The sequence below is a fragment of the Lytechinus variegatus genome, chromosome 14, assembly GCF_018143015.1.
Source record: "Lytechinus variegatus isolate NC3 chromosome 14, Lvar_3.0, whole genome shotgun sequence".
In the NCBI taxonomy this organism is placed as follows: domain Eukaryota; kingdom Metazoa; phylum Echinodermata; class Echinoidea; order Temnopleuroida; family Toxopneustidae; genus Lytechinus; species Lytechinus variegatus.
Window position 1 is genome coordinate 3,153,880 of NC_054753.1, and position 20,671 is coordinate 3,174,550.

General features: G+C 37.1%; 1 protein-coding gene across 1 annotated transcript in view; it reads left to right on the forward strand.

Moving 5' to 3' along the window:
• Positions 1-2,161: 2,161 nt before the first annotated feature.
• The window catches only part of LOC121427455 (telomerase protein component 1-like), a 41,505-nt gene continuing 22,995 nt past the window's right edge, over positions 2,162-20,671 (forward strand). The window contains exons 1-13 of the mRNA XM_041623854.1: positions 2,162-2,207; positions 5,815-6,053; positions 6,738-6,806; positions 8,096-8,202; positions 9,327-9,460; positions 9,801-9,934; positions 11,301-11,396; positions 12,456-12,608; positions 13,646-13,782; positions 15,066-15,174; positions 16,663-16,770; positions 18,707-18,880; positions 19,555-19,742. Of these exons, the coding sequence (XP_041479788.1) occupies positions 5,862-6,053; positions 6,738-6,806; positions 8,096-8,202; positions 9,327-9,460; positions 9,801-9,934; positions 11,301-11,396; positions 12,456-12,608; positions 13,646-13,782; positions 15,066-15,174; positions 16,663-16,770; positions 18,707-18,880; positions 19,555-19,742 (1,601 nt within the window). The 5' untranslated portion in view covers positions 2,162-2,207; positions 5,815-5,861. The remainder of the gene's footprint in view (positions 2,208-5,814; positions 6,054-6,737; positions 6,807-8,095; positions 8,203-9,326; positions 9,461-9,800; positions 9,935-11,300; positions 11,397-12,455; positions 12,609-13,645; positions 13,783-15,065; positions 15,175-16,662; positions 16,771-18,706; positions 18,881-19,554; positions 19,743-20,671) is intronic.

Below are 20,671 nucleotides of genomic sequence, written 5' to 3' on the forward strand. Positions count from 1 at the left end.
TGTTTTTTATTGTTTGAATTAAAACAATTTTTTCAAGTTTTACGAATTTGACGATTAGGACCTTGTTGTTATATGTTAAAATAATGGAATTCCACCTGTTCAGGGAGGAATGAAACCTCATTTCACATGACAATGACGAGAAAATAAAAATATTTCATATTTCATAGAATAAAATACAAAAGAAATAGTGAGTGAGTGATGTCATCAACTCTCTCATTTGGATGTAACTGGCTCGTTCATATAACTATTTTGTTGAAAATAAGCGAAACTTTAAAATGCTATAACTTTCTTATTTTACATCCGATTTTGATGAAATTTTCAGTGTTATGCTTGTTGAATTTTTCTCTTTCTATTCAAATCAAGTTTTTGTTGGGGTGGACTTGTCCTTTAAAGTGATCGTACCAGTCTAAGGTCTAAAACATTTCCTGTCCGTGCTTACGTTCACATTAAAGGATTGGAGAGATAATGTCTGCTCTTCATGAATTCCTAAAATCAGTCCTTAAATATCCCCTTTTCTGATCTGAATATCCAAAATTTTCAGCTCGCGCTTCGCGCTCTCATCATTTGGTCAGTGAAATACGTATGGTGTTAGTGAATTCATACAAACAAGCCTTAGAATGCCTCTCTTCAGGTCTGAATTTCCTATATTTTCAGCTCGCTCTTCGCGCCCGCAATATTTCATTAGTGAGATTCGTATATATGATAATCATAATTACAATGACTACAAAAGTGATTCATGTGTTTCTAAAAAATCAGCAAACGCTTGGCACTCGCATTAGATGACTATATGGTGAGATATGTATACTCTTAATGGATTCCTTAAAAATAGTCCTCAAAATATCCCTATTTTCAGATCGCGTTTCGCGCTCACATCATTTGGTTAGTGAAATACATGTGGTCTTAGTGAATTCCTACAAACAAGCCTTAGAATGCCCCTCTTCAGGTCTTAATTTCCTAAATTTCAGCTCCCGCTTCGCGTTCGCAATATTTGATTGGTGAGATGCGTATGCATGTTAATCATTATTACAATGACTACAAGTGCTACCTGTGTTTAGATATAATTCTTACAAAATCAGCAAGCGCTTGGCACTCGCATTAGATGAATATGGTGAGATATGTATACTCTTAATTGATTCGTATTATATAGTCTTTAGCCCCACCTATAGTACGGGGTTAAAGATATCTTAGCGTGTGTAAAAAGGGTAAAAATGTCCTTGTTTGGGGCCAACATATACAAAAATTTCAGCTTGTGCTTTGCGCTCGCATTATTTGATCAGTTAGATACATAGTCGTTAATGGCACAATCCTTAAAATGTCTCTTGTGGGTCGGTATGCCTGGCAACTGAGCGCGATTCGCACGGCACTAGGTGACTCAAAATTTTTTGATGGTGCCCCCCAATGCCGTGACCCGTCATAATTTTACTGTTTCCCATTTTTGCAAGTGCCGCTATAATTTCCCCATTTTAATAGCTATTTTCTTTTCTTGATCCTTATATTCTAAAATAAGTTTATGTATAGCGTCAATGGTTGTTAATACCCCATTCTTTCTGAATATGAATAATATATATTTTACCATAAAGATAATAGTATTAAACTTTTTATTATACTTGTATTGCCTGACAAACCAACAAATATATCACGTCAATTCAAGTCCTTTATTTCATCTTATTCAAATCGCTGTATGAAAGTTCATATATGTTTCCGTTTCCCGTTTATAGTACGAACAGAGATTATCATCAACAAATCCATATCTAATAATAATACATATAGCGCCTAAATATCTAAACAAATTAACTTTATATAGTGTAAATTGCCCCATGCAATAGCTTAAATTTTCATAGATACGTCTGACAAATTGATTTCAATTGATACACGTCTGACAAATTGATTTAAATTGATACACGTCTGACAAAACTCAAAACACACACCCACACCCTCACACACGCTAAGTGCTCTTCTTGTGTGACTCGACTCGACACTCGGCGCAGCTTGTTGATCGAAGTTACAATAAGGGTCTATGCTTGCAGACTAACACTGGTTGTTTATTTGGCGTCTCCAGACAACGGATCCAACTCACGGCTGGTTGAGTTTCTTATTTCGGGGATTATGACATACTTTTCATTTCATAATTTTATTTAAACAACTTGATTATTTGGGTGCCATTATTTGAATATAAGAAGTATCGTGTTCCTCGACTTTGTTTCCTCGTAAGTGTTTGTGTTTTTGTTCGTTATCAACATAAAATTCATTTGCATGGAAAATTTGTAACAGTCCCACATGTAGTATTGTATGTATGGTTTTGCCAAAAAACCGACAGGGACTGGACTCGAACTTGAGTTGAGACGTTGAGTGAAGTCATGAGTCATGATTAACATCAGTAGCACTAACATTACATATATATGTAAGTAAGTCTACACACTTGATTATTGTTTGTTTCAATTCAACACAGTAGGTGTGTTGCGAAAAATAAAATTCAGAAATAAGGTGTTTTCTTCATAACTTTGTCTTTCTCTTTTTCAAAGTCAAAGTTTGACTTTGAAGTTCATGGCATCATTTAGAGCTCATCAAGACCCACTCACACAACATGCGAGGTTAGTAATACTAACCTCGCACAACGCATGTGATTTTATAGTGGACTTTGACGTTTTCATTCATCACACGAATGTGAGGGAATAAAACACGCCAAACTTTTCAATATTTCTCCACTATGACTCTTGTAATTGTCCATTCGTATTTTAACTTCATTTTAAAAAGGAATTATTTATAAAACTGTTTTTATCGCTTACCTCCAAATATCAACCGTTCTTCTTCTGCTTATATTGGTTTGAGTGGCGATTAGTCATATTTGACTATTGTCGCCATTTTCTCTATTAATAAAAATCTCACTTCTCACATAATAAAATTATTACCAATAATAATGTATACTTATGTGAAATATTTTTCATGTGCAGCTTTTTAATATGAAAAAGGGATAATTATGGTATAGTTTGCCGTAACTCTAATCAAAATGGCATATAAACAAATCTTCACCAAAAACAAACCGCTAGCTTCAGCTCAGTTCCAACTAGTTGCGCTTGCCCTGTCCTTTCAAGATGCAATCATACCGGTCAGCACGGTTCAATCCGTCCTTAGTTATCCTTAATACTGCGGTGGAAATTACGCAAACAACAATCGGAATTCAGTTTTGCCTATGGAACATTCTCGATTCAAGTCGTCGGCGAATAATAGGAAATTGTACCAAAAATCAACAGGTTCCATCTCATGTATATTACTTATAGGTAAAGTACGCCATCTTTTGACAAGATGATGAAAGTGGATTGAACAAGCAAGAAAATAATGCTGATCGCCTAGAATGCAGCTAGCAATACAAGCTGCAGAACCGTAAACAAACCAGCTTGTGAATAGTATCGCGCGCCCTCTTTAGGCAAAAATTGATATCCACTCTGATCCAGAGGCATCTACGTTAAGATCACGAAAAAATGCTTTTACTTTATTAAAAAACCAGCAAAGAGAAGTCAACAAACGATCCATATGGTTTGGTAAGTGTCATAGCACAATTAGAATTCGTAGCTATGATGTAAAGTCATAGATTTATTTGAGCTAAAAAGGTGTGAAACATTCGCGTGTACCAGGTGCATATGAATCCTTCACACACGAGATGATTTGAAACCATGGGTGATCAAGACCTTTGATTTGACACATCTCATTTATCTCAATAGACCCAGAAATAAGAAAGTTATAGTTTTAAGGTCGTATAAATCGCTTATTCAATTCTTATGTATTCCTTTGTTTTTTAAGACAAAAGTTGTGATCTTAAATGGGACCAAGGTGCACTAATAGAAAACAACTATGCGTATACGTTGACATATGAAAGTGCCCAACCACACTCCCAAAAATAACAGACGCCGCCGAAACGGACATAAAAAACACACTTAGCGTCAGTAGATTTCATTCAAATTTCACCACAATATAGTTAAAATGTTGCTCTATCGGAATGAATACCTTTCAGAGTGGGATGATACCTGTAAATGTGAATAACAAGAGATTGAAAGCAAGGCCAAAGTTCCAGTAGCAAACAGAGTCGCAAGATCACCAAGTGAGATTTTTTTTCAAGTCTAGACAGCTGCCATAAACATTCAACTACGTAAATAAAGTGATGCCATGGGGAATAACCTTTCCTTGCACATGCAAACACAATACAAAACAATGCCCCCACAGTTGCCCTGCAATTCTAGCTACCACACCCAATGCCTCATTCAGAATGTACCTAGAGGGCGCTTTTGCAACATACCTAAAGTTTTAGCCTAAACACAGGTTGTTGGTTTTGCCTAACGTTAGCCAGGAGGAGGCTTCTTTTTTTCTAGAGAGTAAAAATCATTTAAGCCTAGAAACAGTAACGTTAAGTTGGACAGCTGGCAGCCGTCTGTTTCGAGGAATTTTTAAACATTTTTAAAAACCTCAAACTTTCGCACCCAAGATTTCTACTTTCCTTCTAAAAGATCTAGCCCTAAATCCTGTAAATGGGACACAACTTCATTTCCGACATTTCTACATGTATGCCATCAATTTTATTTTTAAACAAGAAATAGAATCCAGTAGACAATGAAAATAATGAGAAAAATATGAAAAGTCGGGGAAGACTCGCCTGATATTTATGCCACCATCTTGTTTCCTATTGTTCTTCTCCAATGTTACGGACGAGCACATCAGTAATGTTATATTAATGAAATTAATAGAATTATGGTAAATGGAAATATTACTAGAAAAAAAAGGCAGAAGCTTGTTTTTTGCCGAAAATCGGACGCAGTTTCCAAATATTGGACAGGCAGAGTTGTGCGCCACAATCAATTTCGGCAATTTAAATTGCGCTCTAAACCCCAAAAATGTTTAATTGTTGATAAAATAACTTATTTTAGCTGCGCAAATGCTGATTTTAATCATAACTATCAATAATTTTGAAATAGAAATGAACTTTGGACGTCTTTGCATAGCTGTGTGTGACTTTGTTCTAAAAACAAGGACGCGCGCGTCAACAGCAGGCATTTCCTATTCAATCGGCTGCTGGTGATATGTCCGATGTTTGGGATAGTGCCTACCTCGGGTGAAGTTTGTGCAGGCTCTGCTACACTACGCTTCGCCTACCCGAACTTCGGGACCAGGTGAACCAGTTCGGATATAGCGAGTGTCCATCCTCCGGTTATCCTCAAAATTGGTGATTTGGGGCCAATATGCGATCGGTCGCATCACTCGCATCCAATGTTTTGAAATCCCATGCGATGTTTTGAAATCAGCTGTGAATAATACGTGCGAGGAAAAAGATATTGCCCCCAAATCACCAATTTTGAGGATAACCGGAGGATGGACACGGGAGTCAAATAAGGGTGAATAGTAAGAAATAAAGCTATTTTGCTTTCTCGTTATATTTTTTTCTATAATTTTTACAATAAACCATCATTTAATCCCACCTTTGTCACTCGGTATATCCGAACTGGTTCACCGTCCTGAAGTTCGGGTAGGTGAAGCAGTAGTGGAGTGGAGCCTGCACAAACTTCGCTGGAGGTAAGATAGTGCCATATTTGGAAGCGTGTAGAGGACTCACAGAGGGCTCCCCACAGCGGCCATTGCAGATTTTTTTTGCAATAGATGGAACATGTGCGATCTCAACGGCGATATTTCCAGCCGAAGTCACTTCCCCCTTATGAGGAATTTCAATGCCATATTTTGGAAAATGCCTACATGTATGCTATGGTGCATGTCTCAAACTTATTGTATTGGACAACAGTAATTAGAGTAGACCTGTAATTTCTTTTACAGGACCCATGCAAAAACTACAGAAACAGGCATAGACAGTGCATGTTATCATGGGATGCGGATCTTCTCGGAGTTACCCTTATGAGGTCAGTCAGCAATGGGAATCCGTAGAGAAAACCATCGAGTCGAGGGGTCGACAGAATCGGGTCACCATCAGACGATCGGGCTGGAAGACTGTAAGAGTATTTGTGTCATCCACATTCCGTGACTTTCATTCAGAGCGGGATGTCTTGGTCAAAGAGGTAAAAAATAAGAGCACAGTCATTTATGAAGCTTTATCAAAAACGTATATATACAATAGTTTAAAGGTAATGAAAGGAATAAACATGATGTTTGATTTTACAACATGTACAAAGGGCATGATGATGCCAGTACTGACAAGCAGGCTTTAACAGTTTGGATGATTATTAGATATTTCTTAAGGACATTTAATATAGAATGTTATTTTTGTATATCAAATACTTTGAGCGCAGCCGTCTTTTAAAAACATGTCGTTGGTAAAATGTCTTGTTTTTACACTGTAAGTGCTCAAGAAGACTAAAAACACATGACTCTTACCCCTTTTAATCAGATGCATTTACCTTTATTGTGTATGATAATTTTGCTAAAGTAATTGTTCATTTTATTTCAAGAACTACTTGTAATTGAGAATGTATAAGATGTAAGTTTGAACGTGTTTCCAGTTGGATTGAAATGGCAACATACCCATAATTCTCATTCAAAAACTAGGCCTATCAAAAACCCTTGCCAACTTGACTTCTCCTTGGTCAACACGTAACATGTCCCCCCCCCCCCCGAAGCATAATGAAGTACTCAATAGAAGTGCGCTTCCGATGATTGTTCACAATCCTGCCTTTGCAAACGAATTTAAAGTATGGTAGATTGAAAGCAACGTTACAGACTGAGTCGTATCTTGTGACTGACAGGTGTTTCCTGACTTACGAGAGTGGTGTGAGAAGAGGAGGTTACATCTTGTAGAATGTGATCTGAGATGGGTAAGAAATTCCTTATGCTATGGTCACAAATACCTTTACGACTGCCTAACAATTTTTATGCATAGCAATAGGTGGTATGAAATCGTTTGATGTTCGTTAAGGTATTTTCTGACCGTAGAATTGCATATCTTACTGTTTCTTTTTTCAAATAATAAATGCCATGATACATGTAGAAAAGTAAATTGATGCAAGATATTATTGGAACTGAAATTTAATGAAAATGACTTAGTTTTGGTAAAAATACTTATAGCATGGCTTAACATAATCCAAGGCTATTCATGGATATGACCTTGGGTTGCTCTATTAATTGGCCTTAATATCCCATTAACTGGCCTTGTTTATCTTTGTACCCTTATTCAATTTTCCCAATTGTGGTGGAATAAAATGATGTCTCTTAAAGGCCACCGCACACCTTACGACCCGCATTATGCAACTCTACTGTCTGATTGGCTGGAGGTTGGATTGAGCTTGCGATCCAGTCATAAGGATTCAACATGTCAAATCCTTCCAATTTTCCTTGCGACTTGTCTCTGACTGGTCTGCGACTCTGAAGCTGACAAGCACTGTGACGTCACATCTCCCCTCACTCAGTCGCAAGCCAGTCGACGACCAGTCGGGTCGTCGTTTTTTTTTTTTTTTTTTTTGCTTGTCAATTTTTTTCTGCGTCCCCCCTAAATTCACGTGGACCCCCCTGAAACGTGTGTTGTCCCCCCCTTAAATGTACGTTGATGAGGTTTTTTTTTTTTTTTTTGTTTTTGTTTTTGCTTGTCAAAAATTTTTTGTTAGCAACTCCTAAAATTTAGGTTGATAACCTTTTTTGAGGGCGCTTGCAAAATTTTTTACCCGTGTCCATCCCAAAAATTCAGGTAGACACCCCTAAATTTTTTGGCTTCCACAGCCAATGGTAAGATGTGCGGTGGCCTTAAGTTATCTTGCCCTCAATATACCTAAATTGAAAACCTGTGAAGTTTAACTTGTGTAGCTGTCACAGGCTTCTCTATCTCTCGATATATCAAGATGTTAAAAAGATTTCTAGCAGGGGTTGCAATTTATTCCTTGGATGTTGATCTTGTTAATTGCAGGAGATATCTGACTTTTAAGAATTCTTTAATCTGATTGTGATATAAGACAAATTGTCAGAACATAAATGACTATAAAGTGCAATGCTTAACCATCGTTACTATCATACTGTATATCCAAATGTTTGTTACATACATATGTCCCAACATATGTGAACATGTGCTTTTAGATCTACGGTAAACTTGATGATATTGTTTGTTATTTCGTAGGGAGTACCGAAAGATACTACAACTGAAGAGACTCTTAGGACATGTCTGAGCGAGATCGATAGATGCTATCAAGAAAACATCATGCCTTTCTTTCTTAATATGACCAGGTAATTAACCCATCTTCATCTTATTTTATGAGTAATCAATGAAAATTACATTAGTTGAAAACCATCGAGGTTTTATTATAAGTCTCCAAGTTTGATTCAAATCTATAGCAATTGTTTGATGTTTTTTCCGTTTTTGTTGTTGCAATTTTAGGGTGCTGAAAGTATTTAAGAACATCCTAGGAATAATCTCAACAAAGTATGTAGTGTTCATGAACAATCATGCAGTAGACCTGGACCCTTTCTCACAAAAAAAGCTGTGATCAATCCAATCGATTTCATCTATTGAAGATAATCTTAGGCCATCTACATGTAGGTGTACACTGTCCCTTTGTAAATAATACATAACATTTATAAGGCGCTTACTACTGGCCTTTCTAAGCACAAAAACACGAAGGGGTATGACAGTTGGTCAAAACACTGACCAATGCTTGGGCCTGGTTCTGGAGAAAATTAATATCTTTGAATATACATCTAAATAAATGTACCTTTGGATTTCCAACAATTAAGACACTGTTCTCATTACCATTCTTAAACTAGTTTACTGGAAACTAGTTTAACGTGTAATGAGAAAGGTTGAAACGGTCTTTGAAGTGATCTTCCAAATCGGTTTACAAAGCCACCTTGCGATGTAGTTTTGAAGACCACTTTTCCTCGTTAAACTGGTTTTAGCGTGAGTGAGGACACAACCATTCTTCAGGAAATAATCTCACATTTTGAGCGTGCTACTCCACACGCTGTGTGTGGAATGCCGATGCTGCAGTTTCAAATTTTGCGCGAAGCATGTCACCAACTGAGAGTGTTCCCATAGCAACAAGACCACTTTACGCCAAGTGGGTTTGAAAACCACTTTCGCATAATCAAATGGGAACGCTAGCAATGGGCTCTTTCAAAATAGTTTCCAGAACTGGGTTCCAGTAAATCAGTTTTAGAAAGTGTAATGAGAACGGTGTCTAAGATTGATTAAATCAATTGCAAATCTTTGTTTTGAGGGAGCCAACAATCCCGGCAAACCACCTCCCTCAAAATCAGTCTGCATTACTAGCCAGAAATGAAGTTGATGCTACCTGTACTTCCATGTTTCACTTGCTATTCCAATCTATTTTCCTGTTATTTTCTGACGACAGTGAAAGATGCGGATGGATCCCAGGTTTAGAGGAAGTTCCATCGAGTGTGGTGAGCGATTATCGTTGGATTCATGGCTTGTCGATCACAGAGATGGAGATCATGCATGGTGCCTATCGCAAAGAAAATCCAAACTGTAAGTTCAAATCCTGGGGGGGGCGGTATTCCAAAAACTTTCTTATCTCTTCCTATCTTTTCTCTCTATACAACCTATGCTGAGTGCGTAAATTTATGACCTGCGCGCATCTAATACCAACGTGTGCTAAAAAGATAAGAACATCCTTTTTGCCAAGAGAGAATGCTTGATAGGAATAAGGAGACGTTTTCAGACAAAATGATGTTGCCACCATATTTCTACATGTATGATGGAGCTTTCTGTGAGCTGCCTCTCAAAATTCTTAGATTTTAAGATATGAAGTTTTGACACCTCATGATAATAAATCTGTTTTTTTCTTGTTAATTACATTATACATTAGCCCTGTTTGCCTTGAGAGATGAGTCTTTCATCAGTGAGATACCTGAGAAATATAAACAGGAATTTGTTGATAGCAACCCCATAGCAACCCATAAACTCAAGATGCTCAAGGAGATGCTGCAGAATAGATTTGGGGTAAGTTGCAACAGATTTCTTTCCTAAAGCTTAACTATGATATCTGAGTATATACTTTTGTTTGTAAATTTTTGGCATTTGATTTAAGATCAGTAAGCCTCTTCATTTACTATCTATTGTTCACGGCAGACGGCATCCGGATACTAATGAGTCAGAAAGAAGATGATTGAGGGTATTTGAATTCCAGTTCATCGTGGCTTAGCCATGAACCAGAATAACTTGGAGGTTAAGTCGCTGCCTGGAAAGCAGTAGATGGCAGGTTCGAATCCCACTGGTTCCAATTTTTTCTTACTTACGATTTTCATTTCAGATCGAGCTTACTGATGTTAAAACAAATAGGAGTAATGCCAAAAATTTGTAAACAAATAATATATAATTTCCTCCTATTAAAGCCTCTTCATTTACTGAGTACATACTGTTGGCAAGTCGCAGCGGGCGGTCACCGACTGATGCACTTGTGCAATATCTTCCAGACTAGTAGACCGCTAAAATAAAAAAATATATGGAAGAAATTCTTTGTCACCAAAGACTAAGAATACGTGTATCAACCACTTTAAGACCTTTACACGAAATTTAGGTCTATATTTTAACCTTTGCATGATGCTATATGTACAAATCTTTAATTGACCAATAAATATGGAAATGATAGTACCAAACAGGATGTCTTCATTTTTTTCTTGAACGTATAGGCCGTTAATGTTGTAATCCCTTTAAGAATATATTTTGTAATCATGCAAATGAAAATAATAACATTTGCTGAGCAGTATCATTATGCAAGATAATGAAAAGACCAACTTTTGTAAGGATACAATACTTTGTCAATTGTAAATAAATAACGATCAGATCTACTTACTATATCTTTACTTATAATTTTTAGGCCTGTAAAATATATTGCTTTACACATGCGTGACCAAATTATTTCCAGACACCCCCTAAACGAGTTTTTTCTGTGTATGTAAAATATTCATTATTTACACTTTTTGGCCCCTAAACAAGTCGCTAGAATATGACCCCAGGGAAAAAACAGCTCCCAAACTCGTTTGGCTAGTCTTTAAAAAAGGCTTTGGAAAAGAAACATACCCTAACTAAGTTTGACCCTGCGATTGACCATTGACAAGTTTTTCAAAACCACCCTTATTCTTGAAAATCATTTTAATACCCTTAACGAGTGCATCACAGCCTGCTTCCAAAACTGAAAAAACACCCCTTTAAACATTTTTTGGGGTCACGCTCATGTACAGAAATATATTTGACTGTTATTTTCTAAAATTTAGAATGACAATAATAATGTTCATATCCTTTCCATTAATATATGATAAACCATATTCATGATCTACATGAGGTATTTCTCCTTTAATATTTCTAGTTCGATAGAGTCTTCAAGTATTCATGTTCATACAATGGGATCGATATTGATACTGGTAAGGTCGATCTTGGAGATCTGGACGAATTCAAGGTCAAGGTGAGCAAAGTATCATATATTAATGATGATGATTTATTGATGATGGTGATGATGATGATGGTGATGGTGATGATGATTATGTTATTGATGATGTTGATGATGATGACAATGATAATGATGATGATGATGATGATAATGAAAATGGTGGTGGTGGTGGTGATGATGATGTTGACGATCATGATTATGATGGTGATGATGATGGTGATGATAATGTTGATGAGTGTGATGATGTCGATGATGGTGCTAATGATGATGATTTTTGATGGTGATGATAATGAGGAGGAGGATGAAGTTGACGATGTTAATAATAAGGATAATAATGAAAATTATAAGAATAATATCCTAAAAGGTAAATTCCACCCGAGCAAAATGGTGATGTGAATAAGAAGAGAAAAATCGAACAAGCATAATGCTGAAAATCTCATTCAAATTGGATGAATAAAGAAAGTAATAACTATATGAATTGAATTGAATTAAATTAAATTTTTGCATATCTTTTACAAAATAGTTAAATATGCACAACACAGTGATGCAAACTGCTTGCTGAATATTCATTTTGTATTACACTATGTTGAATGAATTACACAAACACTGTATTAAAATTGTCATGAGTATGCATAACATCATGTTTTAACTATGTTTAAAGAGAAATGCCAGTAGTTGCAGAAAACACTGATTTCATTTGAAAGTCTGTAAAACAAGGCTTAATTGTCAGTATATCATCGAGGATCTAGATCTGGTATAGTTAAATAAACTGAACTTTGTGAAATCTTGAAATCTACGCTGAAAAATGTTCACACCGAAGATCACCAACACAGATAAGCGCACATGGGACAGTGCATAATTAGTGCTTTGAATGTCGGGCCCGATGCTTGACCCGATTCCTATGCTTATTTGCTGATTTCTCAGCAATTACACAATTTCTTCCAGAATCCTTTGGCACATATTTCTTATTTATATAGACAGACACTTTGTGGTCATTTTATTGGATTCTTTACAAACTCATTTTGATATCGTTACCACAACTGACCTTTAACTATGTTTAAACTATTATTGCAGGTGTTTGATTTCTTCAAGAAGGCTATCGGAGAACAGTATCCCCTTGATGAGAGTAGACAGTTAGATCCCTATGAACAGGACAAGGAAGCTCATGAATCCTTCATGAAGAGCAGAAGCAGCATCCTCCTAGGACGGAAGGATATCTTAGAAAAGGTTGGTGAGAACTGAACAGAAAACTAACTTCAAAATAGTAGCGAGTTTTTCGATTTGCACGTCGACTAGTGGACTGCGACGAAAGTGCGTCATCGTAGTCTGCTTTGTGTTTACGGTATACAGAACCGCTGGAATAAATCACCACGTGGCTTCAATCAATGGGCAAGGATTTGATTGTTCGTTTACTACATCTCGAATGAGCATGATCTGAGCAAAATCCACTGTCATCATGAAGTTGACGTGTCAGGAATGGCTTGCACATGCTCAGTGTCTTCCAATCATGTGCTCGACTGACTTTGTATACCATCAACACAAAGCAGACTATTATGACGTACTTTCGTCGCAGTCCACTAGTCGACGTGCAAATCGAAAACTCCCTAGTGTTATGGTGGTGTGAAGTTGATTGATAGGAAGACGACAGATGACTTTATGCAGGTGTTTGGTTTGGAAGAAGCGGTGGACTGGTCGGTGAAGGCAAGTGGGGTGCATTGGTATGGGCACATGTTGAGGATGGATGACGGTCATGTCTTAAGAAGGGCTTTTGAGTTCAAGGTGGGCACTTTGGAGGGAGGGGGGATGGTCAAAGAAGACATGGTGGAGGCAAGTGGAGGAGTAGGAGAGTAGGAGGGTTGGGATGAGAATGGGAGATGCACTGAATCAGGCAAGGTAGAAGGGAGGGGGTAAGGACGATTGCTGCAAGGAACTTTGGACTGATGATGATGATATGATCACTTGTTCAGAGCTGCCAAGTAGTACTGATTTCAGTATTTAGTACTGAAAAGTGAGAAAAATACCGATATTTAGTACTGAATGTACTAAAGTTTCAGCTTTGTGTTGTCCTATGGTATTTTTTGAAAATACTAATTTCCTCACCGAAATACTGATTTTCAATTTTAAAAATACTAAAATGTTCTTTTTCAGGTTGTCAGCTCTGCTTGTTTGGCATTACCTCAGACAGCAACACAAAAACTTCAGTTTCCCTATGAAAGGTTGACTCGCCATTTTTGATTATCTACATATCAATATTTTTTTTGCAGATTGAATCATATATCATGGACAAAGAGAAATGCAGTGCTCTCATTCTTCTTGGTGGACCAGGGAGCGGAAAGTCTTCTCTCCTAGCTCGCGTTGCCGATGTAGCATGCCTTAGGGTTGCCAAGGGAGATATACCAAGGTATGTTCTTTATCAAAGATCATTGATCCTGATACCAAAGTCCAGTGATTATGAGAAAAATGCATTTCACTTTACACCATGGCAAGTCCCTGAAATTTTTATGTCAAACCTGTTAGACCTTCTTGAAATAATTTGTGTCTGTCGACTGGCTCTTATTAAAATTTGTAATGCTCTCAAGTCATGGATTGAGCAGTGAAGTGATGTAAGAATGAAGGAAAATAGGGGTTGAACAAACAAAGAAAATGCTTGTTTCATGAAATTACCCAAACTTTATTGATTTAGTTAATTAGACGAACAGACTTGATCTTCTTAAAGGGGTAACCAGAAAATAGTAAGTCACTGTACCAATTCCTTGAAATTATAAACCATTTTGTACATCTGGCTCGTGTAACACAAAAGTTAGCAATTAATTGTATGTTTGATTTTCACGATTGATTGTGGTCAGTGCAATCAATCGTTTACAAATGTGACCTGCTACCCCAAAATCAACAAGAAGTCAACCAAAATGAATACGAGTATTTCATTGAGCTTGAAAATTCATTCCCTAAGCTTTAAAATGATATAAAATATGTTAAAGTTGACCAACAATAACCATGACAAGTACTTGAATGAATGCAGAGGAAATTCATGAAGAGCTTAAAAATAAAGAGGAAACAAGGGTTTAAGTTTGGGGTTCATTCAGGCATGAGATGTGCATACTGTGTAATCTCAATGAAACGGCCAAGCAGTCTGCAAAAGTAGTGTCCAAGAGACCCTTGTATCTTTTCTTTTATTCAACTTCAAGACTTCAAATTTTCACAGTATGAAGAAGGAGAATTGCTCTTTCATGTAAGCTGACTTTGTAATGTTTGGATTATAGACTATATTACTATTTTGTCTATGGACAGAGAACCTTACCTATCGACTTATTGATGGTTTTGGGGTGGTAGGTCACAAACGTTCTACGATGATTGTTAAGCTTTGTGTTGTGGGCCCCAGATCTTTAATATTTGTTAATCTTGTTTTACTTCACGAGCTGATCAATCTGGGATAACATGAAACTCAAACCTAAGATACCAGTCATTTCAAGAAGGTCAAACAGGTAGGGTGTCAAAGTTACGTGTAGATACTTTGTGAAGCAGCCCAAATAGTAATATCTATTTGGTGCAAATCTGTAAATCTAGCGAACATGACACCTTGATGAACCATTATTCGCTAGGAGAACAGTTTTCGGAACTGAATTGGCTAACCTGGGTTAATATATACCGTTATTACTATTATTATTACTTTTTATTCTTCTACAGTGGACAGGGACCATGGAACATATTCTATCACTTTGTAGGGGCCATCCCTGGATCCACAAACCCAGAGAAAATGATCAAACGACTCTTGAGAGAACTTAAAGTCTGCAATGTGAGTACACCGTCAAAGCTGCTCTAGTGACCACCTGTCTATCAAAACCACAAATAAGTTTATTTCCCTTGAAATATGTATTCAAGGAGTCTGTCCATAAAGACCATATGCTCATAGAGCCCACTTTTCTTAGGCCCGTATTCTGAAGTCGGGTGTAACTTAAACTCAGGTTTGAAGTTGTGGTTTAAGTAGGTAAGCCAAAAGTATCAACATTTTATTCAGTTGTATGTTACTTATGTTTACTGTGCTCTTTCCTGATTCATCGATGGTGAAGACAATCATCTATTTATACTTCCTACACAATAATGAATGATTTTAGAGCCGAATGAGCTGAAAGTATGATATCTCTGGTGATTATGTAACGGTTGACTGTCCATACTTAGACCACAACTTTAAACCTGAGTGTAATTTAAACCCGACTTCAGAATACGGGCCTTAGAGATTTCAAAGTCTACAATTCAAGTAGACCCTCAAACCTGATTTGCTTATACCACCTGTCTCAAGAAAAACCAAATCATTCGCTTTCCATTGAAGTATGTACTGCAAGAACCTTTCCATAAAGGAAACTGTTAATAAAGGCCATCTGCTCATAGAGATCATTTTTCTTAGAGTATTTTGCAACAAAATTACATTTCAATACTAATTTAGTGACCAACTGTATAAGAGAACCACCTGATCACAAACTTGGATTCCTGTCAATGAATACTTCATTGAAACATAATGTATATCAAAGGAAGCTGTGAGTAAAGACCTGCTTTTCTGATCTTAGTGTGGTAGTCTTTTCAGGAAAGCTCTCTGTTCACTTGTCTGAAAAGACTTCATATTAGTTACTTTTGAATATAATTTACCATTGAAACATGAATGGAACTGGGGGGGGGTTCACAAAGATTTAAGTATGACTTAGAGTCGCACTTAAATGCCTAGTTGCGCGAGGTATAAAAGGCCTGACCGCATTTGTCAGATCATGCAAAGAGGACGCGCACTACTGCGTATTGATCAATAAGATTGCGCGTTGCATTTCAGATACGCATCGGCATTTAAGTGCAACCTAAGTCATACTTAAATCTTTGTGAACCACCCCCCTGGTCCATGAATACCAATGTGCCCATTTTTCTTGTCTCCCTTGGTCTTTCTGTACAGGTTTCACTATTCATTTGTGAAAACCCAGCTCAGAGCCCAGAATAAGTTGCCAGATGAAGTTGAACAGTGGCTTCAAAAATAAAAATGTCTAAAAAAAGTCACTCTTCCACCATTAATAGAAGTCATATTCTTTATGTTTATTTTCTATCTGTTGGTAACCATATTTATTAATTTTTTAAAGGCCTCCAAGGATAGCAGTACTACCCTACTATACCAATAGTAAAGATTAGAATATCTAGATAAATCAAATGAATTTCAATAAGGGCCACAATACTGTACATGGTTTTTCAGCAGTGTTTCTTTTTTTTTTTGATTACTTATCATCCCATATATGTTTTGTTTTGTTAGGATTCTAACATGCCGAAGGATTACGAATCAGCATGTCAGATTGCTAGCAGCACCCTCTCAAACCCAAACACCAAGCCAACTATTATTGTCATTGATGCCCTAAATCAGGTATGTAATCAGATCGATAATACTTTATTCTAATTCTTCTTTTTCTTGTTTTCTTTTTTGTCCTACTTCTTTTTTCCTTTTTTTATTCTTCCTTCTGACCCTTCTTCTCTTTTATCATTTCTTCTTCCTTTATCCTTTGTTGCTCTCCTTCTTCTCTTTTCTTTCTTCCTCTTGGGGGGGCACTTACATTGACGAGTGGATACCATGCGCGACCCAAAAAACATGTTAAAAGGATGTCTTTTTCAAGATAGGGCACGTTACGTACGTAACGTAATAAGGGTGTCAAAAACTTTAAAATAATGAAAAAGGGGCATCTATTTCGCTCGGAAAGTTACGTGTTTAGGGTCAAATTTGCGAGGGTATAAAAAATCAAGACTAAAATGTTTTATAAAAGATGTACTTTTTGCCCCAGTAGTCAACACTACGTACGATTTGATGTAGGTAAAGGTGAAACCGACTTCGTGACATAACATTGAAATATCGCTGTACTTGTTTAGGGTTCAATTCAGGGAATACTTGTCAGTAGTATCGTTTTGTTTAATACTTGTTAAGGGTAGGGTTTCACACGCCAATACTTGTTAAGGGGTGCATTTTCAGAATGTGGAAAATACGTGTTTAGGGTGCTTTTGGAGATATCAAGGTCACGCATGGTATCCACTCGTGGTTGGAAGTGGCCCCCCAAGGTTTCACATGCCAATACTTGTTAAGGGGTGCATTATCAGAATGTGGAAAATATCTGTTTAGGGTGCTTTTTGAGATCTCATGGTCGCGCATGGTATCCACTCGTCAATTAATGGAAGTGGGCCCCCCCCGGGCCTCCTCTCTCTTCTCCTTATCATCCCTTCTTTTTTCCCCTCTATCACTTTCATCCTTTCTTCTTCCATCTTTCATCCAACCTCTCCTCCTCTTTCTTTTCCTTCCTTCTGTTTTCATCCTTCCGTTTTCCCTGTTCCTCCTTTTCTTCAGTATTTTATTCTGTGTTTGCTAGGATCATATATATATTTCTTATTGATACAAATCCTCTAGAATTGCCTCCTTCAGAAATGTGTGAAATACTTATTTAACTTAATTTTCAGTCCTCAAAATAATTTAGTACTTGTTGCATAAAACATGCTTCATGTAAATACAGTGTAAACCAGGAAATAGTGTTTATAATCAGCATTCTCCTATTAAAGGGAATGCAGCCTTGTCCAAATATGTATTTTCGAAAGGAGAAAAATAAATAAAACAGAATGGTGAAAGTTTGAAAAAAAATTGGTCAAGAAATAAGAAAGTTATAACTGCTTTAAAATTGGGATCCCTAAGACTATGTATGTTTCAATTGGCAACTGGGTAAGTTAATTATGGCAAGGGGCAAGGACAACTTTCCCATAGGCCATGTAGTTTATTATCTGTAATCTAAATCTAAAGTAATCCAAATATATCATAGCTTGTATATTATTTTATATCATCATGAAAGAAAAATATAATTTGAAGTAAAACTTGTGAAAAATGAAATTTTAGCCATTTTATATATCGGAGTACATGAAAGAGTAGTCCTTGCCTTACATCACTATCACATCCCATATGTGGCCAATATGAAGTCTCCATGGGTATAGTGATTACCAATTTGTACAACTTTTAAAAATTCATAACTTTCTAATTGTTTGTCTGATATTGTTCAAATTTTCAACTATCAACTTGTCTGATTTTGTTTTTTCCTGTAAAAACAAGTTTTTATTTGGGTTGGATTCTCCTTTAATTAAAGCAGATACAAACTAGCAGCCCCAATGGCACAACCTCAAGTCGTCAATTACTTAACTCTGGCCCGGTTTTTAACACAACACAACTAGCAACAATGTTCAAGGATTCTTAATACAGTTTGTCCAAACCTTCATTATCCAAAATACCTTCAATTCCATTATACCATGATTATTTCTCCCTTATGCCATTTCAGCTTGATGAAGACAGAACTGCTTCCACGTTGAGATGGTTGCCGTCTAAGTTAGCACCTCAGGTTCGTTGCGTCTTCTCTATGATCAATGAGACACCACCTCATCGTATGCTGAAAGAGAGAAAGAACAAACCAGTAGAACTACCTGTTACTCCACTTGATATGGAATCTAGAAGGGTATGTCTCAATGTTCTTGCAGTATTATTCAGAATACATGATTCTCATTTCCCCACGTAGACTCCTACATTGAACAAAAATCTTGGCCATGTGTGCGTCCAGATAATAGAGAGGTACAGATAAGGGGAGATAAGAGAGGTCAGACTGTATTATTCAGAATACATGATTAAATCCTGTTTTCTCCAATGGTGGAAAATCGTCCATAGATATACCTCCAAAGTTTAATATGCCCTTATCATTATCGTTACATTATTCCATACCAAGACTCTATTATAAACCTAACTCTAATCCTGTGCCCTCTGAGATATTAAGACTATTATTATTATTATTGGTTTGGCATCACCTGTGCCTGGGAGGCAAAAAGCGATCTGAATCACCATGACCCGCAGATTGGTTGGGGGGAGGGAGAGTGCAGGTGGACCACTACACCAGGGTTTCCCCCTACTCTACGAATAGTGCAGTGGGTTCTTAACGTGCAAAGGTGGTCACTCTCTACACGGCGCCTCCATTTAACATCCTATCCAAGGGATGAAGTGTTTTCCAGTGTAACATGGCCTGCATCTATGAAATCTATGATCTAGATCTATGATAATATTGTGGCAATTAACCTAGATTTTTTAGAATTTCTCATGAAATAATTGTTTGCTGCTACAACTGTCTTATACCTTTAACAGGAGATTGTCTCCGAGATCCTTGGGAAGTTCAACAAGCGTCTTGATGAAGAACAGATGATAAGCCTTCTCAGCAAGGAAGCATCCCAGAATCCTCTCTGGTTGTCCATCGCTTGTGAAGAGCTCAGAGTCTACGGTGTCTTCGCCAAGGTCACAGACAAGATCAACACCCTAGCAGATGGTCTCCTAGAGTAAGTTTAGGAACCTTGTCAAAAATCTGTGCCATGTTTGTTTGGCAGAAATCCTGTTACAAAGTCACTATGCATCTTTTCATAGCAGCTCTCCCGCATTTTCCCCATTGTTTTGTCTATGTTGAAATGTGAGTAATAGAATCAGAAGCTGCTTGCAGGTTTCCTACGGTGAAGAGACTCTTCTGACTTTTGACAAAGTACCTTTATAAGTTATTTTGAATCTTAAATCATGATAAAGTAGATTCTTGTATTTGATTTATGATTTCATTACCATGATGATTCAGTTTGGTCCGATTCTTGTCTCCTGTGAGCCTTGGAATGAGTGTGGGCATGACTGTTTCAACAACTTGTACTTGTGACATCCTAGGGAGCGTTTCATGAAAGGACTTGTCAGACGTTTTATCCAACAAGTCCTTTTTTTATCCGATAACATTTATTTGTCCTACAACTTTCCATTTCATGAAACTTTGTCAGATGAAAAATCCTACAAGTGCTCTAATTTGATCCAACAAGTATCTTGAATTTGGTCGGTCTTTACCTGCTGATAAATGCCAATTTCATCCGACAAATCCACTGCCCATGACAACCAAGATGACGATGGTGAATGCTCTTGTTGGAGCTGCTCTGCGGAGGGAGCGTGTATTTTGTGACAGATCAAATCCATTTGAATTGTATGATGAGAGGTATATGTTAAAAATACCTATTTACCAGGGATGGAGTAAGCTTCCCCATAGACTTAATTGGAGACGAATTGACACATACAACTAGAAGGAGTAATGCACTGACCCCATCAATTTTTGTGGCACTGCACTGAACTATGTCACAGGATCTGTGCTGGATAGTTCAGCCACTATCCACGGCTGCAGTAGAGCAACAGCATCAAGGGTCATCAGAAGGGTGACACTTGCTTTGTGCTCTAAAAGAGATGG